A 20,356-nucleotide genomic window follows, 5' to 3' on the forward strand; every position below is an offset into this window, starting at 1 on the left:
CATCAAAAAAAACAACTTGATAAACAACAAAGCTTCTTCCTTTAAGGGAGTGGATCAAAAGGCTCTGACCTTCCAGCCACATTAGACAGATCCAATCCAATCACAGTTACAACTGAACTAACAAATATAGACACACATATATGTACTACAAATACATACAATTTAGTGAGACTCGTAAGTCCAACAAAGGCTTCACTAGCATCTTCTATGGCCCAAGAAATTTCATTGTTTCTTAAGTCTCTGCAAAACATGTCATGGAAAGAACAGATCATGTTAGTCAACCTGGCCAACACACCATCCATTAGGCAGCATGCTGCCATGGCTAGGTCACGGTGCACATGCTCATTCTGATCCTTATTTGAACAGTTACACTATTCATGTCATACCTAGTTATGATGGAGATTCAATTCTGATTCTTAATGATTATCTCTGACCACCTGTGATAGTTTAAAGTTTTGTGTCAACTTGGCTGGGCCTGTATTCTCAGTGGTTCAGCAATTAAGATGTGATAATTCCCTGTGATGTGATCAGATGTGATCACACTTGATCTGCTGTAATTATCCTGTGTGCCTCCTCACTCACTTCTATGATGTTAAGGAGGTTGGGTGTAATCTATGGGATAAGGTTGTATCTTGAGTCAACCTCTTTTGAGATATAAAAGAAGAGACAAGTAAGCAGAGAAAAGAGGGACACACTATAGCCAAGCAAGAGGAGTCAGGATTGCAGTGCATCCTTTGAACCTGGGGTCCCTGCAATGTGAAGCTCCTACATCCAGAGAACAGTTGATGCCAACACACACGGAGATTTCCAAGGAATGCTGAGCTTATAGATACTGAAAGGAGTCAAGGACCTTTCCCCAGAGCCAGGACTCCAAATTCGGCCTTCTAGCCTTCTCAACTATGACAAAACAAATTTCTCTTCATAAAAGTCATTCACTTGTGGTATTTCTGTTATAGCAGCTCTAGGTACCAAAGATACGACATAAAAGAGAAACCTGTAAGAACAGATTCTCATAAGCTATGAGATTCCAGAATTAGGCTAGTCCTAATTAAACAAATTAAGCAACCTGTATAGGTTGTATAGGGTCACTATGAGTTGGAATCGACTCATCAGCAGTTCGGTTTTGTTAGTCAGGATTTGTGGTTTTTTTGCTAAGAATATTACTCGTCCTAGTTAATAAGCCCCTAATTGTATGACCATACTTAGAAATTACAGACATAATCCTAAAATAGGAGAGTTTCAAGACACAGTGAGTGTGGCTTACAAATCTGATGTCAGACAAATGGGATCTTGGGGTGACCCAATCCTTCCCCTGGGCCCTCAGACTTAAAATGGCTGACAAAGAGCAATATCAATACAGTGCTTCACAGCTCCAGAGCAATTATACATTCCCCCTGGGAAGGAAGAATGACATACCCAAGTGTTAGAGTAATTACTATGTTTTCTTTAAAAGGAAAAGTATGGATCTTTTCAAATCCACCACTCCATTCTCAGAAAAAATGCAGTTGCACCACACCATGTGCTGATGGAAGAGAAGAAATGCCAGCTAAAAATATTTAATTACTTTTGTTTGGTTACGCCTTCTCATAAAAAAATAAAACACTAAGCTCTCTGCTTCATAAGATACAAATTTAAATTTACATTTAAAGATACGTAAATTTGTGTGATTAAAAGTAAGGATATAGAACATTCTTCTTAGCTATCTTTAACTGAAAGAAAAAGCTAACAAAGCTCATTTAATTTTACTAAGGAATAAACATCGGAACAACCAATGTCTCAACTCTTTTAAGACAAGTCTCCCTCCACCACAATACAACATAAACAGAACTCACTTCCCAAACTGAATAAGAGATATATCTACTACACAACATTGGCCTAAAGCCAGAATTTCTAAAATGTGATCCTAATTCTACCTTTGCTACCGCTGAGGCATTAGACATTTGCTTACTTCTGCAATTACTTTCAAATTATAAACTCAAACTCACTACCATCAAACAGATTCGACTCATAGCGACCCTGTGTAGGGTTTCCAAGGTTTTAAATGTTCATTGGAGCAGAAAGCCTCATTTTTTCTCCCACGGAACAGCTGGTGGGTTTTATTCTATAACACTCAGCAGAGTAACAGATGCCTTTCAACTGATTAACTCAGACCTGAAATAACTCTACTATGGAATAACAAGTGCCCGGGTGGGGCAAACAGTTAACAAGCTAGATTGCTAACCAGAAGTCTGGCTATCTATTCAAGTGCACCTAGAAGCATCTCAGACAACCTGGCAATCTACTTCTGAAAAGTCAGTCACTGATAATTCTATGGGGCACAATTCTACTCTGATACACATGGGGTTGTCTCTACAGACCAGAGTGAAACAACATTTATTTGTAATGCTGCAGGATAATACACTGAACCACAAGGTTGGTTTGAATCACAAGGTCAGTGGTTCAAACTCATCAGCCACTCCTCAGAAACCCTATACAGGGTTGCTATGAGTTGGAACTGACTGCATGGTACTTAATAACATGAGACCAGTAAGAATATCTTGCCCCAAGGCAAAGCACAGAAGAGCCACAAAATACTAAGCACACATAAATTTGCACAGTGATTATTTAAGTTTATTACTTGAAGAAGAAGCAAAAAAGGTGAGGTGAGGCGGGGGAAGGATGATGAAGGCTGAAAGCACTTACAGTGTCTGAAGATTGGAAAGAAACCTAAATACACCATCAGCAACGTGAGTGACTCTGTTGTCCCCTAAATTCAATCTCTCCAGCAGGCTCAGACCCACAAAGGTGGATTCATCCAGGCGAGTCAACTGGTTATAGGACAAATCACTGAAAATAGGAAATAAGAAAGGTAAGGAATCCATTGTATGTTGATTCAACTTCCAAATTTGTATTCTATTTATATGTTAAACTTAGAGCTTTTAACAAAAATCTAGTAAACAGGGAAAACACTTGACTTTCATTACTGGTCTTGGGAGTGATTCAGCTCACAGGCTCCACTAAAATATGATCCAATACTTACAGTTCAGATAGTCTTTGGCAGAACTCCCATGCATCAGGGCTGATTCTTTCAATAGCATTCTGGCTCACATAGAGCTGTTGTAGCATTCGCAAGCCATACAACCAGCCCTTGTTCACTTCTGTAAGGTTATTGTGTTCTAGTTCCCTGCAGAATTAAAGAGTAGAAAATATGTTTCAAACAAAGCATTTCAATGAAAAGTATAGTCTTAAATCTTCATTGAGTCTTGCTTAGAGAGGCATGTAGCTTTGTTAGCTGACAATTTCTATTCAACGAGTATGTATATACCTTACTTCAGATTAAGTGCTAGAAGGTAATTAAGACTGTCTAAAATATCAGGTTTACAAAATCAACCAAAGTGGTAAACCTGAGCTGGATAAACTCCGATAATTTCCATCAGCCAGAACATCAAGGGAATGCAAATTTGTTAGATAAGATGTTTAACAAAATATTTTCTAGCCCTTTCAAGACCAAAATAATTTTCTGCCTTGAAATTTTTGTTGAAACCATGGGTTTTCAGTAATGAAAGGCAGTTTGAATAAAATAAAAAAAATAAAAAACAACAAACTGCTTTGGAGATAAGGATTTTTATATAGAAAGTGGGATACATATGTCCCCAGGGGTCTCTGGTGCTGGAGGGCAGTTTCCTCAGACTCACACAGTTACACATGCTCCCACCAGATGACAGCATACACCAAAAGCAGGATACCAACTTCCCAGGAGTGGAAAATGTAGGTGAACACTATATGTCCATGGCTTCTGTGTACTGAATTCACATTAAAAAAATGAAAAGTGAACTAATGTACCTTTGTATAATTAAAGTAACTTCCCAAGTTGTTTGGAACTGGAAAGTAATCAGACTCCTTTCCTAATAATCCCCAGTGCTAGTTACTAGTACTTACAGTTCTTCCATGTTATCCAAGCCAAAAAAAGCTCCATCCTTAAGTTTGCTAATTCCATTCCGCTGCATTTTCAAAGATCTTAAGGAGTCAAGCCCTTGGAATGTCAGCCCTTCCACAATTTTAATTCTATTTCTTTTAAGTTCCCTTTAACAAAAATAGTTTTACAGTCAGAAAATTGGTTTACTGATTTGTTCAAAAAATAATTAGAAAGAAAAAGACATTATAAGAAAAACTATCTTCTTATAATTGTTCTATTTAGTTACTCACAAGAATTGCAGGTGAGGCAGCTTGAAGATCTTGGGTGGGATCATGCTAATTCTGTTCCGGTTTAATTTTACCACTAATAAGGAACTAGATAAATTATCAAAGCAACCGGCCTCCAATGTGGTTATCCTATTATTACTCAAATTCCTGAAATAAGCAAGACAATAACAAAAATATTTAGCAAAAAAATTCTACCAAAGGAAAAATGTCCAGTCGATGACCAAGTCCCAGCTCTACTGCTTACCAATTATATGCAACTTTACGAACTGTTTAACCATTTTGTTTCTTCATCTACCAAAGGACATCAACCATATTTTCACACAAATAGCATGTGTGTTATTATATGGGTTTTTTAACACACACAACCCCCCCAACTCCTTGTGGGTTGGTTTCCTATATATGTTATATGAATGAGCGTATTATTTACATGAGTGCCTTATATGAGAAAATACAGTACTATATTTGGGTTGTTATGAAACAGTACGTATGATTACATTTTGCAAACTATAAAAGACTGGCACACATGCTAATTACCATCATCATTAACAAACTACCCCTATTACTTTCCAGAACTTTAGTGAAAAAATAATCCACAATTAAATCCTCAAAACTGCCCTGGATATCTATCAATCTTTTATTAAAATAGTGCACTCTTTGAATAAAAAATGAAAACAAAAGCCAAAAAAAACAAAAAACAGATCTAGGGTTGGTTCAGCTATGCATATTAAAATCACAATAAATTATAACCATTATGGAAGACATATCTTCATATTCACCATGCATTTTAGAGTAAATCTAGTTTACATTCTATTTTACTTACAGGTATTTGAGCTGCATGTGAGGAAATGACGATGTCTTGATTTCTGTAATTATATTTGAGCTGAGGTCTAAACTCTCAAGAGCAGGGTAGAACTGGAGCACTGCTGCATTGATTTCTGGGATTACATTATGTACTCTACAAAACAAAGACAGTACTGAAGCTAGTGCCAGCAATCCATCCACCCCCCAGGTCAAAAAAAAATTAACTAATTGAGATCAACAATATGAGTACTTAAAAAAACAAACAACCGCCACAGTATACTATTCATTATTTAAGTAAAAGAGCCAAAATTTTATTTACTTACAATGAGAGTAGAGTTATATTAGATGTTCGTTCTCCAAAATATGGAATTTCTGTTAACTCATTGTAATTAATTTTCCTAGGCAGGGGGAAAAATAGATTTTAAAGTTCAGTAAGGGAAATGTACCTCTTGAGTTGTTTTCTGCTTAATACATATTTAGGACAGGTGCCAAATTTGAAAATGCCTATGACTCATATTAAGTTAGACAAAAAAAAAAAAAAAAGTATTCTATGGAGAAATTAAAGATTTTAATCAATAGGAAACATTATACACACTAAATACTTTTAATCTCAACTGTTGTTGTTGTTAGGTGCCATCGAGTCATACTGACACAAAGCGACATTAAGCACAATGAAAAACCGCCTAGTCCTACATCAACTTAACAATCGTTGCTACACTTAAACCCATGGCTGCTGCCACTATGCCAATCCATTTCGTTGGGAGTATTCCTCTTTTGACTAACTCTTCACTTTACCAAGCACAAATGTCCTTCTCCAGGGACTGGTCCCTCCTAATAATATGTCCGAAGTACGAGAGACGATGTCTCACCATCCTGGCTTCTAAGGAGCACTTTGGCTGTATTTTTTCCAACACAGATTTGCTTGCTCTTTTGACAGTCCTTGGTACTTTTAACATTATCCTCCAATACCATAACACAATGTATCAATTCTTCTATGGGTTCTTTATTCATTGTCCAACTTTCACATGCACATGAGATTACTGAAAATACCATGTCTGGATTAGACATACCTTAGTCTTCAAATCGGCATCTTTACTCTTCAACACTTTAAAGGTCTTGTGCAGCAAATTTGCCTAATGCAATACACTGTTTGATTTCTTGACTGCTGCTTCCTTGAGTGTTGATGGTTGGATGGTTGATCCAAGCAAAATGAAGTCTTTGACAACTTGAGTCTATTTTCATTTATCTTGATGTTATTTATTGGTCTAGTTGTGACAATTTTTGTTTCCTTTACATTGAGGTGCAACCCATACCCAAGGTAGTGGTCTTTGATTTTCATCAAGTATTTTAAGTCCTCTTTGCTTTCAGTAAGCAAGGTTGTATCATCTGCATGTCGCAGGTTGTTAATGAGCCTTCCTTTAATTCTGATTCCATATTTTTCTTCATGTAATCCAGCTTCTTAAATTATTTGCTCAGTATACAGATTGAATAAGTATGGTGAAAGAACACAACCCTGGTGCATATCTTTCATAATTTTAAACTATTCAGTGTTCCCTTGTTATGTTCAAACAACTGCCTCTTGGTCCATGTACAGATTCCTTATGATCACAATTAAGTGTTCCAGAATACTCACTACTCTCCACAATGTTGTCTATAGCTTGATGTGATCCATACAATCAAAAGTCGTTGCGTAGTCAACATGTAAACATATTTCTGGTAGTCTCTGCTTTCAGACAAGATCCATCTGATATCAACAGTGATATCCCTTGTTCCATGTGCTCATCTGAATCCGGCTTGAACCTCTGGAAGTTCTTTGTTAATGTATGGTTGCAGTCGTTTTTGAATTATCTTTAGCAAAATTTTACTTGCATGTGATATTAATAATACTGCTCGATGATTTCTGCAAAAATATTCTTCCAGTCAGTTGGACAGGTAGCTGTCTTCCACATTTCTTGGCATAGATAAGTTTGAGTGCCTCCAGTGCCACAACAGTGTGTTTGTTGAAAGATTTCAATTTGTATTCCATCAATTCCTAGAGCCTTGTTCTTTGTTGATGCCTTTAGTGCACCTTGGACTTCTTTCTTCAATATAACTGGCTCTTTATCATATGCTACCTATTGAAATCGTTGAACATCAACCACTGTTTTGATACAGTGACTCTCTATATTCCTTCCATCTTCTTTTGATGCTTTCTGTATCATCCAATATTTTGCCCATAGAATACTTCAATGTTGCAAGTCGAAGCTTGAATTTTCTCTTCAGTTCCGTCAGCTTGAGAAATGTTGAATGTTTTCTTCCCTTTTGGTTTTCTAACTCCAGATATTTACACATGTCATTATAATATTTGACTTGTCTTCTCAAGCTGCCGTTTGAAATTTTCTATTCAGCTCTTTTACCTCCTCATTAATCCCAGTAAGGCCTTTAAATAGTTGTGTTTATAACAACTGATGTGGGTTGTTCTTAAACAAAGATGGCATAAATAAATAAATAAATAAATCCATAAATGGAACCTATGAAGAACTTTACAGGTGATATTATATATATACACAATGCCACCATCTGATCTTAGCAGCCCTTCAAGCAGATTACCTCAAATGTAAAGAATTTCTTTTCGTTTATATTATTTTACTCCAATTTCTTGGTAGCATAATTCGTTAAATCACCTCACCTCAAGGAATATAACATAACTTTAAAATCAATAAAAGAAACTTACACTTCCTGCAATGTCTGTGATTCCAAGCTGATGTTCCAGTTAGGCAACCGATTATGACTTAAATCCCTAAAAGAAAACAAAAGATCATTCTTAGTTTGGTGCTGAAACGTAGCCTCAAAGGCGGTGGGGACAAACCTAAACTGGAAAATAAAAGAATGCTAAAGCCAATCCAATGTGAATTTAAGTAATATAGACAAAAAGAAGAAATGCTTATTAAAAAAAGGACAAAAACATCTCTCCATTCCAAATAGCTATTTTACTTTTTAATTGTTATTTTTTTTTATTAAATAGGGAATATATTCACATGGTTCAACATAGTCAAAAAGTATAAAAGGATATATATAGTAGCCAGTCTCCCATACTTGCCTCCAGTCATCCAATCCCAACACACAAGAGCAACAAATGAAAATGTGTCATTCCTTGAGTAGCCTTCCAGATATTTTACGCATGTACCAGTAAACTGCTACACAGGTGATAGAATAATTTGCACAGTTTTGCCATTTGCTTTGGTTTTTTTTAATTTATTAATTACAAAGAGAAAAATGACTTTTAGAACTTGGCAGATTCTACCGTAACTGAGGAATCAACCTCCCTTCTGTGCAGTGCCCCTTACTTTTTTCATTTATACAATGTATCTTGTAGATCACTCCAAAGGAGTTTTTCCATTCTTTAGTGATTATATAATACTTTGTTGTTGTTCCAACTCATAGCAACCCTGTATATGATTTCCTAGGACTGGCAGATGATTTTGAACTGCCTACATCTCTGGTAGCATAGTGGTTACGAATCAGGCTGCAAACCGCAAGGTCAGCAGTTCGAAACTACCAGCTGTTCCACAGGAGAAAGATGAGACTTTCTGCTTCTGTAAGGAATCACAGCCTTGGAAACCCTGTACGGGGTCACTATCAGTCAGAACCGACTCCAAGGCACATAACCACCACCACATTTTGGTTAGCAATCCAGTGCTTATCTTATAGTGCAATACCAGTTGAAGGCAGATTTTACAAGTCAAGATGGTGAGTTTCTGTATTAGTAAGGGTTGACCAAATCCTTGATAGAAATGTTGTCTTCTTTTAATAACAAAAAACACCTCTAGCTTCAGGGGAGGGAAGTTCATCTCACCCCAAATTATGTTAATGGTAATGGTAGTGGTTGTTGTTGTTGTTGTTAAGTGCCATCGAGTCGGGTCCGACCCATAGCTAACATTTATTAAGTGCCAGGCATTCCCTTTTAATCACATTAATTGGCTACATCCACACAACCACCTCACTAGGCAAATCCTTTTATCATCCTCATTTTTCTGATAAGAAAACAGGAACAAGAGAGATCATGAATTTGTTGACCCAGGGTCACTTTGCTAATAAGTAGGGGAGCCAGAAAAAGTAAATTCAAAATTCATCTCATTTTGTTTATTAAATATAGTAGAACCTTCACTGAAGTTAGTCATGAGTCTAAATATTTAAATAAGCTTTAAAAATTCACCTTGATGCTTCCTGGCATTTTTACAAGTCTGAGGTGGAACTCAGCCCACACAAGCCATCTGCACAAAAGATGTTCTGCGTGTTACAATATGGCTAGCAACAGGAACACACTAAGAGATACATTACAGATTGCGTTCTCTCACTGTGCCACCACAGGCAGTTGACAAGATGCATGCAGGTTTGAACAATATCTCTATCACAGAAGAACAATCTGTTCTCAGCTAGATTCATGCCTGTCCATCTGTAAAACCTAGCCACTTCCACTTAAAAGCCTTAATTTACACCACAGCCTAACTAAGGCCACACTATCACTTTTCCGTAATAGTTCTAAAGCCTTTATTAGCTTGCTGGCATCAGGTATCATAATATCAGCTCAAGGGCACTCATGAATGGAAGGAAGGATATGTTGCAAAATATCAGAGATAAAAATATGGATTTGCCTCAGATAAAAATCTCATACTCACATACTTGCATCCAATTTACACACTTGCTACTAAACAACATAGAATTTTGTACAGATGAAAGATACTCATTTCTATTTTATTTTGTGGACAGTCAACTGAAGTAGAAACTAAACTTCTAATTTGAGTTAGACATTTCATATTTCACCCCAAGGTGGCTAGTCTGGCAAGGTAATATCATCTGTGTAATAGTCTAGCATAGTACAATAATCTAATCCTACATTTCATTCTTGCTGAAATTTAACTTTTGCCCCTTTAAGATTAAATGCTTTCATTTTATTCATAATGATATTTATAATTCCTAAAACTCCCTGACAGTGTAATTCTTGATGGTACTCTTAAAGATGACAATATCTCATCCCCTGGAATTCTGGTATGGTGCTGCAGGTAAGCACTGGACTACTAATGACAAGCCTCGAGGTTCAAACCCACCAGCGACTCCTTAGAAACCCCATGTCTGGTGGCTATGAGTTGGAACCAACTCCATGGCATTTAACAACAACACCTCAGTCCCTATATTTTACCATGATGTCAACGATGACCAGATAATCAATTTTAAAGAAAATCATTATTAAAGAAATTGAAAACAATAAAATTACATTCAACTTACACATGATATAAACCACTTTATAGTCCATATCAGTGAAATCTGCCCAGTATCTCTATTGGGGGAAAGTGCAATTTTCTTTGTATCTTTGAAGACCCTATAGGCTTTATGATGGAACCCAAAGGATACCTGGATAGTACTGTCTTCAGACATAAGCTTTGAAACACTTCAAAGGTCAGGCCATCATACAATGAGGCTCTCTGGACCCTTCCGTAACACTGAATGGGACCAAAAAACCCCACCTATGTTGAACTGAAATACACTTTCAAAGTAGTACTATTATAGAAAGCAACTAGTGTTCATCAGTATGGAGTCCATGTATGGTATTGTAGGCTAATGCACTGAACTGTAATATTGGTTTAAACAGCAAGGTCAGCGGTTCAAGCTCACCAGCCATTCTTTGGAAACCTTATACAGGGTCACTATGAGTTGGAACCGACTTGACAGCACTTAGCAACATACATATATCAATATAGCTCTTTAGATTATCAAAGGACTTCTACAGTGGCACTGTAGGATAAGCCCTGGACTACTAAATGCAAGGTTGATGGTTCAAACTCACCAACCGCTCCTTGAAAACCCCATATACAGGGTCACTATGAGTTGGAAACAACTCGACAGAACTTAACCTAGAATTACAAAGAGTCTCAGTAGCATTGTGGGTTACAAGTTGTGCTGCAAACTACTAGCCTATTCATAAGAGAATGATGAGGCTTTCTGCTCCCATAAAGATTTACAGGTTCAGAAACCTTATGCAGGATTGTTATGAGTCGGAACCAATTCCAAGACACACAGTCACTACCACCACCACTATCCTGGTGCATAGTGAGTAAGCACTTCACTGCTAACCAGAAGGTTGGCAGTTCAAACCTACCAAAAGCTCAAAGAAGAATGTAACTGTCTGCTTTCGTAAAGATTACAGCCTTGGAAACCCTAACAAGGCAGTTCCACTCTGTCCTCCAGGGTCACCAAGTTGGAAATGACTCAACAGCACACAACAACAGTATCAACTAGAATGATATGAATTGATCTGATCTCAAGGATTCATGCAACAAACATTTACTAAACATTATTGAACTTAGCATTGTACTTAAGAACTATGGTTATAAACACTGTCAATTTTTTTTTTCCTTTTCAAAAGCCATATTTATAGTAATAGAAGGTAAAATCACTCCAAAACTATAAACATAAATCCCACATTAACTTGACTATTTAACCTTCACTGGAAATGAGTAAATTAACACTCTTTTACACCTAAATTTCATTCTGGATTTTAGTCATCTGACATATCCATAGAAGAGCACAGATACATTCTTACTCCCCATAAACATGGCTTTCCTAGCTTCTTTAAAAAGTACTTTAAAAAGGCTACCCAATTCAACCTACTGCCACCGAGTTCATTCCAACTCATAGAGCTGTCCACAGGGATCCTCAGACTTCAAAGCCTGACAGGAGCAGGCCATATGACCTTTCTCCCTCCAAGTGGCTAGTGGGTTTGAACACTGTGGTTAGCAGCCCAATGCTTAACCCATTGTGCTACAGGGCTCCATCCAACAAGGCTAAAACAACTGAAACATTTACAAATTTCAAGTATTAAATGTAAAACATGAGATTAAGAATTTGGATACTTTTTTAAAAAAAGTTAAACCAAAACACCATCCAAACCCACTGCCATCAAGTTGATTCTGCCTTTTAACAACCCTATATAGGGTTTCCAAGACTGCAAATCTTTATGGGAGCAGATAGCCTCATCTTTCTTCCATGGAGCAGCTGCTGGATTTGAACAGTTGATTTTGCGGTTAGCAGCCCAACATCCAACCATAGCACCAACAAAGTCTGTTTCACTACTCTTTTCTAGTGGCAAATCATTCATTCCATTTAGTTTCCTAAACAAATGATAGTTTAAAAAAAGAAAAAGAATCATGAGTCTTGAAATGGTGCCCTTAGTTTCAAATTATTTTCCCCTTAAGGTATCCCTAAAATGCACAATAACTTAAAGTAATCTAAAGCTTGATGAACATATCAATTAGAAAGAGTCTAATTTTGCAACAGTCAATCTCTGCTTCCTCTCTTACCACTCCTGATCCCTGAATATTTATGGATCTGATGACTAAGGAGTAGAGGTCTCGGAGAAGGCTTTATCTCAGGGTTATAAACTCAGCTCCCACTCATGATAATCTACAGGGAAGTAGCTGTAATAAACGATGAATTATTTAAAGTTCTTGAGGATATCTGTAGAGCCAGAGGTGCCATTAATGGAGTCGTTTAGTACCATCAGGCTGTAAATAATTTATTGGATGTTCAGAGCAATCACAACAGTTTGAGGAGGAGCATCAAGTTCTGAAAGCTAACTGCAAAGAAGTCCTGCAGCAAAAGAGATACAAAGGTTTTCTTCTGCAAGGCCACGTATGTACTCCTCTGGGGCATTTTCAATCTTTTTTTTTTTAATATTCTGCAGCATTAATAGGCTGAACTGTAACTTCAATAATAACAAGATAACTAATAAAAGGACCCTTTGCAAAAGTAAAAGGATAAGACCTACACCTATAAATGCAGTAGCTCAAAAGAGGAAACGAATCCCTGCTGCAAGAACTATTCCCACCCCCTCCACACAGAGGGTAGACAGGGATGGGCAACTTGGACACTGGCTACCCAAAATGGGGGGAGGGATACAAAGGTAAGAAGTGACTGGCTTACAAGCTTTCAAGAGGGAACCTAGATCCAAAGGGCGTGGAGGAAGATAGAGTCTCCAGTGAATAGTGTCCAGCCTGTCCAGAAAGGGCTGATGAAACGAAATACACATGGGTCTCTTGTGATGCAATGGTGAATAATTGTTATCAGGACTGATTGTGAGGGTTGGAAATCTAAAGGTGGACATTTTGTAACAAAGAGGGGAGTGATTAATTTATCAATCTAGGAGCGGAGGACCCTAGGACCATCAATGGAGATAAGAGGAGAGCGGGATCCTACCCAGAGAAGCGATGAGGCCAGAGATGGAGGCAGAGAAGCCGACGTCAAGAGATGGTGTGGCTGGGGACTCGGGATCAGGAGATGGAAAGGGGCTGAGGACTGTGGTGGGGGGTGGGGTGCAGGCTTACAGGGTACACCCCTTGGTTAGGTGAGGATGCATGGACGGGATGGTAACTATGCCAATGAAATGATGGATGATGTATTGAATGTAAAGCTAATGTTCTCCCATGTAGACTATCACACAATTCACAATAAAACATTTTTAAAAAAGTAAAAGGATAAGAACACTATATCCAGTATTTGGGGTATAATATGATATATAATGTGTCACTGATACAGCAAATTTTGCCCTATCTTTTGTGACTGGAATTCCCAGACTTTTAATACCAGTCTTTTTTCCATTTAGGATAAAATACTCGTTTAGCAAGAGTGGGACAAAGGTTATTGCTTAATAGAGAAAATATACAGGAAGCTGTGATATTTTCTACTATCATTAGTGAGCATTTTCTAGGTGTCAACCAGGTTCAATCTTTGTATCAGACTTATTATAATTATTACATTCTTTAAAGATTTTTTTTTTTTTTTTAGAAGTAGATATTAAATCAAGTTGTTTTATCACATATTATTGGCAGAGAAGGTCTAAGCAAAGCCAAGCCCCAGTTGGGCTTCTCATTATTAAGGCAATATATTATTCCTTATGTACTAATTTTACTCAAAGGGGGTCTGGTTTGTGAGGGTCTTGGATGATCTGTCAGGTGTGGCCCAACTACGTGAGTCTGGCAAGAAAGCCAGAGAACAAATGGAATTTGGTACTCATAGGTCCCAGAGAGGAAAGTGGCATACTTCTATGTTACTACACCTGGAAACAAGGCAGGAGAAGGAGGATGGGGTTAGCTAGGTTTTACAGACTAAACCTAGATTCTTCTTGGTCAGTTTCAAAGTTCCTAGGGCATTAGCAAAGAAAAAGGGAACTATTTTTACTACAGGGAACCATATAGGCATGGCTGGGAGGGGTAGCATAGTGGTTACGAATCGGGCTGCAAACCTTAAGGTCAGCAGTTCGAAACTACCAGGTGCAACGCGGGAGAAAGTTCAGGCTTTCTACTCCCGTAAAGATGTACACCCTCGGAAACCCTGTACAGGGTCGCTATGGGTCGAAACCGACTCGACAGCACTTAACAACAACAACAACATTAAAAGACTAGGTTAAGTAATAGCAGTGTGCTCTCAGTCACAGGAAAGTGTATCGAACATAACCATGAGAGCTAGTTAGAGGTTACAACAACTGAAAGACTGTGATGAGATAGGAAAGGCCATGTCAGAAACTGGACTCCTGGTGTGGCATTGTAGGATCAGCACTGGACTGCGAACCATAAGGTTAGCAGTTCAAACCCACTAGCTGCTCCTCAGAAACCTTATACAGGGTGACTATGAGTGAGAACCAGCTCAACAACATATAACAGCATGTCAGAAACTGGTAACTAGGAGGAATTAATGGATACCGAGGGATTATGTAAGCCACAAATTGGCCATGGTGGTAATATGCCATGCATCAGTTCCGACTCATAGCGACCCTGTACAGGGTTTTCAAGGCTGTAATTCTTTACAGGAGCAGAAAGCCTCATCTTTCTCCTGTGGAACAGCTGGTAGTTTTGAACTGCTGACTTTGTGGTTCACAGCCCGGTTCGTAACCACTACACTACCAGAGCTCCTTACAAATTGGCCATAAGATACCTTAATGTCCAAATAGTTGAACACTAGCATCAAGTATAATACCTCTTCAAATAAGTACTTATTCTCAGAGTGAGGTACCCAATGGTGGTACAATAGTTAAGCATTCAATTCCTAAAATCAGGGGTTTAAACCTGCCAGCCCCTCTGCTGCAGGAAAAGATGTGGGTGGCAGTCTGCATCTGTAAAGATTTACTGTCTTGAAAACCCTATGGGGTAGTTTTACTCTGTCTTATAGGGTCACTATGAGGCAGAATCAACTCTGACACTGCCCATGCCGGTTTGAAATAGATGTGTGAAAAATTAAGATGTCTAAGAGAAACTCAAAGTTAAGATGCATTTAGTAAAAAATTATTTACACCACACTTCATTATTTATTTTTGCACTTTTTATATATTTACTTTAAAAGTGTATATCATCACTAGTATTCTGCCAGTTAGGTTTATTTCAAATAACATAACCACAGTTTGTTTCTTAGGAAAGGTTGGGGGACAGTAAAGGAAGGAGAGGTAAAAGTAATAGGCCCTTAGAAAAAATCTGCTTTATAGCAAACTAAAGTTTGCATCAAGTATTCCTTCCTTCTGGGTTTTGTCCCAAATATGAAATTAATAATTTAGATGCAATTACTTAAATTGTTTTTAGCTTTTATTTGCATCTACTGAACATCTTAACATTGTTTTATAATTGAATAATACAAACTTAGACTATGAGCTGAGTCACTGACATTGGCATAGAAAAAATATAACATAAGAATGTGTTCACTGATTACTACAAAAACAAGCAAGTTGCTTACCCAGGAGCCATCAAGGCAAGTGGCTGGGTCCCCTCAGGTCAAACCCCCTTCCAAGACTAAGACTCAAGGGGAATACAGGAGCAGACATGCGTTCTGATTTGTGACCACGTTCGTCACCGATAAGGAGAAGTGAAGAAAAACCAGCAATGAAGCTGCGAGCTAAGCCCTACAACATTCAATAGACTCTTGTGGAGTGGAGACCTAGTTGGCCAGCAGTGTGGCAAGACCTGAGGACTCTTGGGCCCAGAGTCAGTGACAAAGCCACAAAGGACTACAGTGGAGAGTGAAGTTTCTAGCTGATAAGAAGAGAGGGCATGTGCATAAGAACACCCACACTTGCAGATAATACCCACTTGACCTGGCTTCAATGACTGCATGATCAGAACTCAACTAGAAGAATAAAGAAGAGGGAAAAAAAAGAGTAATCTGATACAATTTGATGAACGTGACCTACACCTATGGATACAGTAGTTCAAAAGAGGGAACAAATCTTTACAGTGATGATCTTTCCTACACCTATGGATACAGTAGTTCAAAAGAGGGAACAAATCTTTACAGCGATGATCTTTCCCACCCCCTCCATACACAGAGTTGACAGGGATGGGCAACTTGGACACTGGCTACCCAAAATGGGGGCGCTACAAAGGCAAGAAGTGACTGGCTTACAAGCTTTCAAGAGGGAACCTAGATCCAGAGAGCACGGAAGAAGGTAGAATCTCCACTGAGTAGTATCCAATCTGTCTGGGCGGGACTGATGAAAGGAGATGCGGATAGGTCTCTTGTGGTACAATAGTGAATAATAGTTATCAGGACTGACTGTGAGGGTTCGAAATGTAAAGGTAGACGTTTTATAGCAAAAGGAGGGGAGTAACTGACTTTGCAGTCCAGGAGTGGAGGTCCCTGGGACCATCAAGAGAGAAGAGTGGAGTATGGGTACCTACCCAGAGAAATAGTGACGCCAAAGATAGAGGCAGAGACGATGATGTGGAGAGATGGAGCAGCTGGGGACTCTAGACCCAGAGAGGGAGAGGGGCTGTGTGCTGATGACTGGGTGGGCAGGTTTGCAGGGTATATATATATATATTTACCCTTTGGTTGGTTGATGATGCATGGAGGGGATTGTAACCATGGCAATGAAACAATATACAATAGAATGAATGTAAAGCTAATATTCTCCCATGTAAACTATCACATAATTCACAATAAAGCATTTTTTTAAAACAATAGAGGAGACAAAGCTAAAAAAAAAAAATGTGTTCACACTATTAAAAGAAAAGAAAGAACATTTTTGCTAAGCTTTTAATATGATGTGATTCCTCTCCAGTCCTGTCTCATCAATGTCAGTTTTTCATTAGGACTAAAGGACTCTGGTAGCGTAGTGGTTACAAATTGGGCTGCAAATCACAAACTCAGCAGTTCAAAACTACCAGCTGTTCCGTGGGAGAAAGATGAGGCTTTCTGCTCCCATAAAGATTTACAGCCTCAGAAACCCTGTACAAGGTCGCTATGAGTAGGAACCGACTCCACAGCACATAACCACCCAACCAACCAAAGGACCTTTGGAGTCCTGGTGTGGCACTGTAGCATGAGCACCAGACTACTAACCATATGTTTGTGGTTCAAACTCACCAGCTGCGCCTCAGATACCCTATATAGTGTTGCTACAAGTTAGAACCAACTCGACAACACTTAACAACAACAACAAAGAACCTTTAAAAACTAAAGTGTACCACATAAAATGTCACAGATCTAAAATAAGGGAAATAACATTTTCTAGCATTAGCAAGCTCTCCAAGGGGATTAGCAAGCTCTCCAAGGGGACTGGCGAGCTTGTTAAAGAATTTAAACAAGTCACATGGCACCCTTGTAAAGCGGGACCATGCAAATGTGGTATATGAAACCCTAATGTGGGGATTGGTCACTTTTGCCATCTTACTCAGTTTAACACAAGTCATCTCAGAGTGGGTAGGAGGAAGTCACTACCATCAAGAGACAGGAGTGGAGTGTATCCTTTAGGCCCCAAGATTCCTGCACAAAAGATCCCGATCCAGTAGACAGAGAGGTGTGACATCACAAACGGCAAAGGACAGAGAGAAGCAGTGACAGCAGAATCAAGGGTCTTCCCTGCCCACAGAGCATGAGAGTGCAGTGCCTTTGGAGAAGAGGTCTGCTGGTGAAGGGGATTGATTCCAGGCACTTAACAGAAGAAACTACGTTTGCTAGCCCATGGCACTAGAGCCAAGCACCTTTGTGTGGGGTTCACTGGTGAAGCAAGCACTTAATTGGACAGTTACATTTGCTCAAGCAGGGCAGAAGACCAGGGGTCAAAGGGCTGAGAGGCTGAGAGCTAAAATATCCGTGTAATACCTACCCAATCAGGTCACAAGGCCAAGGGCCTGGGGTTGCCTAAGAGCATGGCTGCGAAAAAACTGTATCCTGAGCCTTACTGATCCTGAATTGTAACAGTCATTTCACTAATAAACCCTGTGAGCGTGTGAGTATGGTCTGAGTTCTGTGTGACCACTGCAACGAATTACCCTACCTAGCGAGGAAATAAAGAATGTTGTGGGAGGGACAGCGGTGTCCAAATGGTAAAAAGGTTGAAGGGTGGAGACATGAATATACCATCCCTTAAGGATGCTTTAACATATAAAAATATGTACTGTTCAGGGCTAAGGAAGCAGAGGACATAATGTTTATATTAAGATAACAGAACAGACTGTATGCTATGGGATAAGCATCAGCCTGCTAACCACAAGGTTGGTAGTTCGAACTCACCAGCCGCTCAGTGGGTTTGATTTGGGATACAAAGAAAAGCAATTCAAACAACATCTCAATTTTTCCCTTGCAAATTAGCAACAACAACAACAAACTTTTATGATAATCAGTGTTGGGAAAAATGTGGTAAAACACATACTTACATACTGCCAACGGGAATTTAAATTGCTGTACCATGCTGGGCTCAATTTAAAAATCAAGACAAGCCAAGGTTTGTTGCTGTTGTTAGCTGCTGCCAAGTCAGCCCCCAGTCCTGAAGACCCCATGCACAACAGAATGAAATGCTGCCCAGTTCTTGAACCATCACCATAATCAATTGCAGTTGACCACTGTGATCCATAGGATTTTCAACAACTAATGTTCTGAAACAGATTGCCAGACCTTTCATCTGAATCCATCTTGGTCTGGAAGCCCCACTGAAATCTGTTCACCTTCATAGCAACATGCAAACCTCCAACAGACTGGCGGCTATGCATGAAGTGGAGAGAATTCTGCCACTAAACCACCATGGCTTCACATAACCCAGGAAGCCTTGTCTAACCACCAATCCCAAACCATCTCTATCACATCAGATTTTCTAATTCAGACAGCTTCTGAACTAAAACAAAATGAGGCCTTGAAAGTAGCAACAGATTTCATGGGCTCACATCTTTTTACCACTTCCCCCAGCTAGGCCATAATAAAGAAGGAGATGTTGTTGTTGTTGTTACATGCCATGTAGTCAGTTCCGACTCATAGTGACCCTGTACAGGGTTTCTGAGGCTATATATCTTTACAGGAGCAGAAATTCTCATCTTTCTCCTGTGGAACAGCTGGTAGTTTCAAACTGCTGACCTTGTGGTTCGCTGCCTGATTCATAATCACTATGCTGATATGTTAAAAGTCTTAACACTAACGAAAGAAAAGTACATTGTAGAGGCTTTAAAATCATGCTGAAAATGAAACTGTTTATTAAAATAGGAGTACACAAGCCAAGGACAATGCATATTAGATTCTGGAAGCACTGTAGCAGCTTGCTCACCCTCAAAAAAAGTTAGTCAGATTTGCCATTTGATAGTAGTTCTATGCCTTTTGAGAAGCAAGTAGGTGTCTCTATGAGTTCCTAGAATGAAAGGGTGTGTGAGAGATGTACAATGCCCTTGAAGTATCGCAGTTCTAGAACTGGGGAGCTGGTGTACAGGTTGAAATGAAGGAGTTGCAGACTATTAAAAACTCCTCACACTACAGCTGCAACCTCTAATGACACTATGCCTGTAACTGATGAGTCATTAACATTTACCAAATATCACATAAATGCTGAAACCAAAGATAAACAAAAAAATCATTTGTACATGTGAACGCTTTTCTGAATTTTAGTGCAATTAGACAAAGCATCTTAGGTACAGTGAGACAGAGTGAGAATTTATAATAACAAAATGTGTACAAAGAATAATTCACTGCCATCAAATCAATTCTGAGTCCTAACAACCCTATATAGGATTTCTGAGTCTGTAAATTTGACAGGAGCAGACAGCCTCATCTTTCTTTCTTGGAACAGCTGCTTTAATTTGAGTCTCTCCTGGTCTCTCTCAAAAGGCATAATTGAAAACTTTATTTAGTTAAATTATTCACTGCATTCATCCAACAAATACGTTTGCACATCTATACACCTAGTGACTGTTCACCTACAGCAAAGAACAAAACAGAAAAAAAAATCCTTGCCCTCATGATATTTACGTTCTACTGGAAGGAGGCCAAAGTAAAATATGCAACATGAATATATCTGCTAAGGACAAAAAGCCAAGAAAGGGGTGGGGCAGGGGGGTGTTTGACAGTGATGGTCAGGGAGAGTTTGCCTCTG

The 20,356-nt window shown here is 38.8% G+C and overlaps 1 protein-coding gene across 1 annotated transcript in view; it reads right to left on the reverse strand.

Moving 5' to 3' along the window:
• The window catches only part of LRIG2 (leucine-rich repeats and immunoglobulin-like domains 2), a 43,028-nt gene that overhangs the window by 17,260 nt on the left and 5,412 nt on the right, over positions 1–20,356 (reverse strand). Inside the window, exons 2-9 of the mRNA XM_006865903.1 lie at positions 7,697–7,762; positions 5,307–5,381; positions 5,003–5,137; positions 4,186–4,329; positions 3,919–4,062; positions 3,020–3,163; positions 2,683–2,826; positions 160–240 (exon numbers count right to left, since the gene is read on the reverse strand). Coding sequence (XP_006865965.1) covers positions 160–240; positions 2,683–2,826; positions 3,020–3,163; positions 3,919–4,062; positions 4,186–4,329; positions 5,003–5,137; positions 5,307–5,381; positions 7,697–7,762 — 933 coding nt within the window. The remainder of the gene's footprint in view (positions 1–159; positions 241–2,682; positions 2,827–3,019; positions 3,164–3,918; positions 4,063–4,185; positions 4,330–5,002; positions 5,138–5,306; positions 5,382–7,696; positions 7,763–20,356) is intronic.

Source organism: Chrysochloris asiatica, unplaced genomic scaffold (assembly GCF_000296735.1).
Source record: "Chrysochloris asiatica unplaced genomic scaffold, ChrAsi1.0 scaffold00085, whole genome shotgun sequence".
In the NCBI taxonomy this organism is placed as follows: Eukaryota; Metazoa; Chordata; class Mammalia; order Afrosoricida; family Chrysochloridae; genus Chrysochloris; species Chrysochloris asiatica.